Source organism: Fukomys damarensis, unplaced genomic scaffold (assembly GCF_012274545.1).
Source record: "Fukomys damarensis isolate Sample0158 unplaced genomic scaffold, DMR_v1.0_HiC HiC_scaffold_36, whole genome shotgun sequence".
Classification (NCBI taxonomy): domain Eukaryota; kingdom Metazoa; phylum Chordata; class Mammalia; order Rodentia; family Bathyergidae; genus Fukomys; species Fukomys damarensis.
In genome coordinates, this window is record NW_022900948.1 from 42,725,145 (window position 1) to 42,731,344 (window position 6,200).

Here is a 6,200-nt window from a genome sequence, read left to right on the forward strand (position 1 = left end):
AAGCCAATCATAAAGAGGACAAATACTGTATAGTTACACACACACACACACACACACACACACACACTGGTCAAACTCATGGAAATGGAAAACAGGATGGTGGTTGCTAGGGGAAAAGAGGTGGGAATAATAAAAGGGTGTCAGTGCTTTAGTAGGACATCGTTTTGGCTCTGCGAGATGAAAACTTTCTGAAGATTTGTTGCAAGATGATGTGAAAGGGTTAATATGATACACTTAATGAATGGTATATGCTTTTTTTTTTGGTACCAGGGATCAAACTCAGGACTTTGTGCTTGCAAGGCAGGCAGCGGAACCGCTGAGCTAAATCCCCAGCCCAGTTAATGGTATATTCTTAAATCATGACTTTTAAAATAAAATTTTCTTAAACGGAAAAAAAAAAATGAAGAACCTGCTTTAATTATGTTATTTGCATATGCCCTGTGGATTTTTCACAAATGCTGGGATATTAAAATCTCAAGGTTTTGAATTATATATTCCATGGATTCAAAAATATTTCAATACATATGCAAATTTGTTTCAGTTATACTGCTAGATTCTCTTCGTTCACTGAAAAGAAAGTTTTGTGCTATTATCTAGTTGTTTCTTTTTTATAAGAATCGTTTTAGACGGGCATGGTGTGGCACACCTGTAAACTCAGCACTCGAGAGGCTGAGGCAGGAGGATCGCTGTGAGTGTGAGACCAGCCTGGGCTACACAGTGAGACCGTGCCTCAAACAAAACAAAACAAAAAAACCAAAAAAGAATTCCAAGGCTTGAAAAGAAGTGCTTGGGGGAGGTTGGGGAATGACCAGGGGCCACCTGGCCCTGAGGGAGCAGGGTGGACTCTGGTGCCCAGGTGGCTGGCTGGTGGCACCGACACAGTCCCTGACACCCATAGGAAACAACAGGAGCAGTCACTGTGGGTGCGCAGCAGCTGGGTGGAGGCACAGGGCCGAGGGTCACCAGGGGAGGACACAGGTGCAGATGCAGGTGCAGGGGGCCTCGGGTGCCCATGAGGAGGGGGCGAAGCTAGCAAAGGTTTCAGAGGGAAGAGGGCTGTGGGCCGCAGGCTTCGGGATGCTTCAGGATGCCACCGCTGGCGGTGAGCTGTCTCCTCTGGCTCCCACTGGGCACGAGGCTTGGCCCCCGCCACCTGCCCTCTGTGTCTTGCACCTGAGTCTCACCTTAACCCTCAAATTAACTTCCCCAGGGCCCACACCCAGCAACTCAGCCCCCTGTGGTCCCCTCCCACCCACCACGAGGGCACAGCACCACGGGGTCCAGGACGCTCCACCCAGAAGTTGATGCCTCCACCTCAGATCCCAGAAGCCTCCGTGAGGAGCTGGAAGTGAGCCCTGCCTCCAGATCACCCAGGGCTCTAGTGCCCTGCACGTGACAGCACAAGGAGTCCCCACCCCTCCTGTACCCTCCTGGCCATCTCGGTTACCTCCTCTGGTTGGTCCCTTCTTATCTATTGATTTCTCTTTTCTACTAATGGGGCCTCGCTAAATCACTAAATTGCCCATGCCGGGCTTGAATCTGCAATCCTGCCTCAGCCTCCCAGAGTGCTGGGGTGACAGGCGTGCTGTCCCACTGGAATCCGGCAGCCTGGCCACCCTCAGCTAACATTCCTGGCCTTTCGCCATCCAGTGAGAGTCTTATCTCATCACTGCCTCCCACGATGCCATGGCAGCCAGGCTGCGGGTCTCAGCCATTCCCCCACCTGACACTTCCCCCTCTCAACCGCACCTAATGTATCGAGCACTTACTTGGGGACCTTGTGAAGCAAGAGACAAATGCAAGGTGCCTCTCCCGACTCCTAGCCCTAGCAGCCCACCATCCTGGCTGGCCCGCTGCCCAGGGCAGATCCCAGCAGGCTGCCTGCCCTTGTCACACACAGTCACCCTTTGTTAGGTCTTGATCCCAGTACATCTTATCTGCCAAAACAGGTTGTAATCTCCAGAGTTAGGGACCCCTTGCCTGCTGCCAATCTGGAATAAAGACTCCAGATTCCTTGAGCCAAGAGGCTGGCTGTACCACAAGGCCTGCTCCCCACACCCCTGCCAAGGCTGCAGCCAGCCAGATAACCCATGCTCCCTCCTGCCCTTCAGGTCCCCAGGCCCTAGAGCTGACCTGTGCCACCTTCCTCTGCCTCTGCTCATCTCCCTTGCCTTCTTTTTCTCTATAGCTTTTTTCTGTGGCCCAGATGTCCCCCTCAAACTCTGTAGGAGCTCCTGGTGTGCCCCTTAGCCTGAGCCTCTCGAGGGCGCCTGTCTGGCCCAGGATGGAGCCAGGGCTATCAGAGGCGACTTGACTCACCCAGGGTCACGGGTGGACCCCAGACTCTTTGGCCAGCTGACTGAGCTGCCCAGCCACCCCTTGGCAGGTTCTCAGCACACCGCCCGCTGGGACATAGAGAGGGGAGACGCAGGACGCAGAGCTGGAGCTTAGGTGTGTTTATTCCAATACAAATCATTACAAAACCAGGTCAGGGGCTGTCACTGCCCTGTGTCACCCTAATGTGCAATGGCTTGCAGCTGGCTTCCGCTGTTGATTCCTCCCACTCCACAGCCTCCTCCTGGAAGCTCTTCCCTTCCAAGCTCCGGAAAAGCAGGGGCAAACAAACCCCACCCAGTGTCAGTTTTGGTAAAGTGCCTGCTCTAGGGGATAGAGCCCGGTGACAGCCATCCCAAGCCCTGCTTGGGGGAAAACCCCAGAAGCCCTCGCCATTGCCAGACAAAGGCCACACGGAATCCCAGTGTGCTGGGATCACCCTTCTCAGCCCCAAAGTCTCCTCCAACAGGTGGGGACCTCTTCTGCTGGAGGGTAGAAAAAGGAGGCCTGGCCCTTTAAGAGCCAAGCTAATGGCAGCTGGGCTGAGAGGCCAAGAAAACAATTGAAGGTTTGTCTTACTCCCCTCGGTGTCCCCCAACCCTGGGGAGTTTGCGCAAAAATACCCTAAGGTTTTCCAGGAGGTGGAGACATGCATCCCAGATCCTCCAGGCCTCTGAGCCCCACAGCAAGAGGCAGAAGTTGAGGCTCCCATCTTGGGGTCCACAGGGTGCTGTGTGGGGAGGCGGGAGTCTCTCACGTGGACAGAAGGGTGCCCAGAAACTGGGAGAGGTTGGTCCAAAGTCACTCAGGAGCCGAGACCTGGGTACCAGCCTCCTACCCGTCAGACCTCCTCACAGCTCCCACAACCCCCAGATTCTCTGGCCTCACCTCCGGACGGCTCCTGCCCACACACTGTCTCCCTGTGACAGAGGAACTGAGGGGCCAACACCATAACTGCAGCTCCTCGGGAAGGACCCCTTGGTCCCAGTCAAGTAGGGTGTGATTTGGGGCCCATTCCTGGGGCTCTGAACCAAGGCCTCATGGGAAAGGACACGCACGTCCTCAGCCTCAGACTGACTCAGAAAGACCCCTGTACCCTGATCGGCTACGCTCAGACCCTGACTGGACAAGAAATAGCTGACACCCGCGCTGAACCACAAAGAATCCCAAATCCCTGATTGGCCAAGAGATACCCCAGGCACTCTGATTGGCTGGAGGATATACCCTCTTCCAGGCCCTGATTGGCTGGGAGATACACTGCCAGCCTCCCCTGGTCAGAAGCTGGCTCGAGCTCCAGTGGCTGAGCCCAGAGCCCCTTCTGTGCCCCTCAGGAGGTTCCCCTGGCAGGGTGACCTAGGTCCAGGAGGGGTGGGAAAAGGTGATGCCATACAGCTGGGCCCACGACGAGAAGACTCTCTTCTCGGTGATGAAGCGGTGGTGGTTGCCCTTGCGGCTGTGCTCGTTCTGAATGTAGGTGACACACTCGTCCGGCCCCTTGGGCTCGTAGTAGTGGTAGGGCATGCGCTGCAGGCGGGGCCGCTGGCTAGGGCACAGCAGATGTGGGTGTCAGGGCAGGGTGGGCACCAGGGGGACCCTCCCCTTTCAGTCCCTCACCGGCCATGGGACCTCAGTGGGAGAAATCCCTGTTCTTCCCACCTCCCTACGAGGGCAGCAGGGCAGGGTGATGGTACTAAGCACGGGCTCTAACCAGGCATGGAATCGCACACCTGCCATCCTAACACTCTGGGAGGCTGAGGCAGGAGGAGGACCAAAAGCTTGAATCCACCCTGGGGAATAGAGACTTCGAAAGATCCTGTCTCCACATGAAAACTCAAAAAGGGCCGTGGATGTAGCTCAATGAAAAGTTCGCAGGTTCAGTCCCAGTACTGCAAAACCAAATCAAAACAAAAACAAAAACTGCGGGCTCTGCAGCCTGGACCCAGCCTTTGCTATTTATTATTATTATTTATTTATTGGGTTTTTTGGTACCAGGGATCGAACTCGGGTCCTTGCGCTTGCGAGGCAGGTGGCAGCACCACTGAGCTAAATCCCCGGCCCTCAGCCTTTGCTATTTATGAAGCGTTGGGCCACTCAGAGAGCAGCGGCCTCAGTGTGCTGCATCTATAAAACGGGGAGAATGACAGCAGCCATCCCTCAGGGCTGCTGCGTGGTGAGAAGTAATAAACATAGGCAATCGTGGGACATGATCAGCCCTCAGCAAAATGTACCTATCTTCTAGAGAGCGTGTCCTATAATTATTATCAATAAAGAACTCTGGCTGAGCTTGGACAAATCTCAGGCTCTTCACCCTCTGCAGAGCAGTTCCAACTCCACAGAAGCAAGGTTCTCAAATCCTGCCACCAACACCCATGCGTTTTCCCTGGAGCGCTCACCTGCAGTAGTCAGGGGGGACCATGCCGTAGACGTGCACGTGGTCACACAACTCCACCGCGATCACCATGGTAAACCAGCCTGTGCTTAACCACGAGTGGGACTTTTCCCTGGGGGCAGAGAGAGGAGTCACCGTGAGGGGTCAAATGGGCAGGGAGCGATGGTCAAGCTGCACGGAGTTTCCAGAAACTTCCCACCTGCCCACGGTGGTCCCAGCCCATTCCCACAGGAGTTGTAGAAGCTTGGGGGCTGGCAGCGGGTTTGTCAGGCAGAGGCGAGGGCCACAGAGCAAGTGCCTTACAGGGAATGAGTGGGACCGGGCATGCTGGGAATAAACTCCTGGGGCATTGGTCACAGCTGGGCAGGCTGGGCGTGACTATGACTACGGAGCATGCTAAAGCAGCTGCGCCTGCATTCGGGGCAAACCCTGAAGGGGCACTGACAGAGAAGGTCAAGCTAGAGTGACTTAGAGCTCGGAGCAAGGCTGGAGCAGTGGCTGGTCTCTGCGGCAGCCGTGTGTGGTGACCGAGGATCTGACGTGTGGGTGAGAGGGGCCAATGACTCAAGTTATGACTGGCCTGACATATGAACAACGTGGGTTATGACTGGCATTTTGTTTCAACTTATGACCAAAGACTTGAGTTAGGACTCGAATGCCGACCACTTGTGCTTCCAGATGGTCTCAGATAGAGATTTAACCCTTGAAAGAGTTCTGGAAGGAACAGGACAACATCCTTTCCTGTGTAGGGTTGATTGGGAGATCCTGGGCCAATGTCTGAGGACACTGAGATCTGCCTGTGTACGGGAGAGACTCTGAAGGCTGTGGAGAGGAGGCTGAGCCTTCACTGACCCACTCGAGCTGGGAACCATCCAGCGATTGGGAACGAACTGAGTTCGTAAGTCAAGGATCCACTGCATAATGGACTTCTTGGACAGTATGAAAAAGGATTATAACCCATGTTATTGGTAATTTTTTATATTGATTATGTGTTAAACTAAAAATACTTTGCATATCTTTGGTGGAAGGTGGTTCATTAAAAAGATTTATGTGGAAAAGACAACTCTCCAGCAAGACTGACAAAGGGAAAGGAAGATGACACAACTCACCGATATCTGAAATAAGAGAGGAAATCACCACATACCTAGTAGATGTTAAGAGGATACTAAGAAAATTCCACAAACAACCACATACATAAATTTGACAACTTGAAGGAAATGGGTCAGTTCTCTAAAAGTCACAACTACGCAAGATAAAACAGGTAGCCTGAATATCCTAAAACTATTAAAGAAATTGGGAGCCAGGCAAGGTGGTGCACACTTGTAATCTCAGCCCTCAGGAAGCTGAGGCAGGAGGATGGCAGAAAGTGCAAGGCCAGGGCCAGGGATTTAGCTCAGTGGTTCCACTGCCTGCCTGGCAAGCGCGAGGACCCAAGTTCGATCCCTGGTACCAAAAAAAAAAAAAAAAAAAAAAAGAA

At 53.4% G+C, this 6,200-nt stretch overlaps 1 protein-coding gene across 8 annotated transcripts in view; it reads right to left on the minus strand.

Moving 5' to 3' along the window:
- Nucleotides 1-2,441: 2,441 nt before the first annotated feature.
- Nucleotides 2,442-6,200, minus strand: part of St6galnac6 (ST6 N-acetylgalactosaminide alpha-2,6-sialyltransferase 6) — a 12,593-nt gene continuing 8,834 nt past the window's right edge. For 6 of the 8 annotated variants that reach the window (XM_010613617.3, XM_010613622.1, XM_010613618.2 and 3 more), the window contains exons 5-6: nucleotides 4,728-4,835; nucleotides 2,442-3,873 (exon numbers count right to left, since the gene is read on the minus strand). In XM_010613617.3, coding sequence (XP_010611919.1) covers nucleotides 3,609-3,873; nucleotides 4,728-4,835 — 373 coding nt within the window. In that variant the 3' untranslated portion in view covers nucleotides 2,442-3,608. Of the gene's footprint in view, nucleotides 3,878-4,727; nucleotides 4,836-6,200 lie in introns of all 8 variants that reach the window. The other 2 variants (XM_010613620.3, XM_010613619.2) reach the window with 1 other exon arrangement.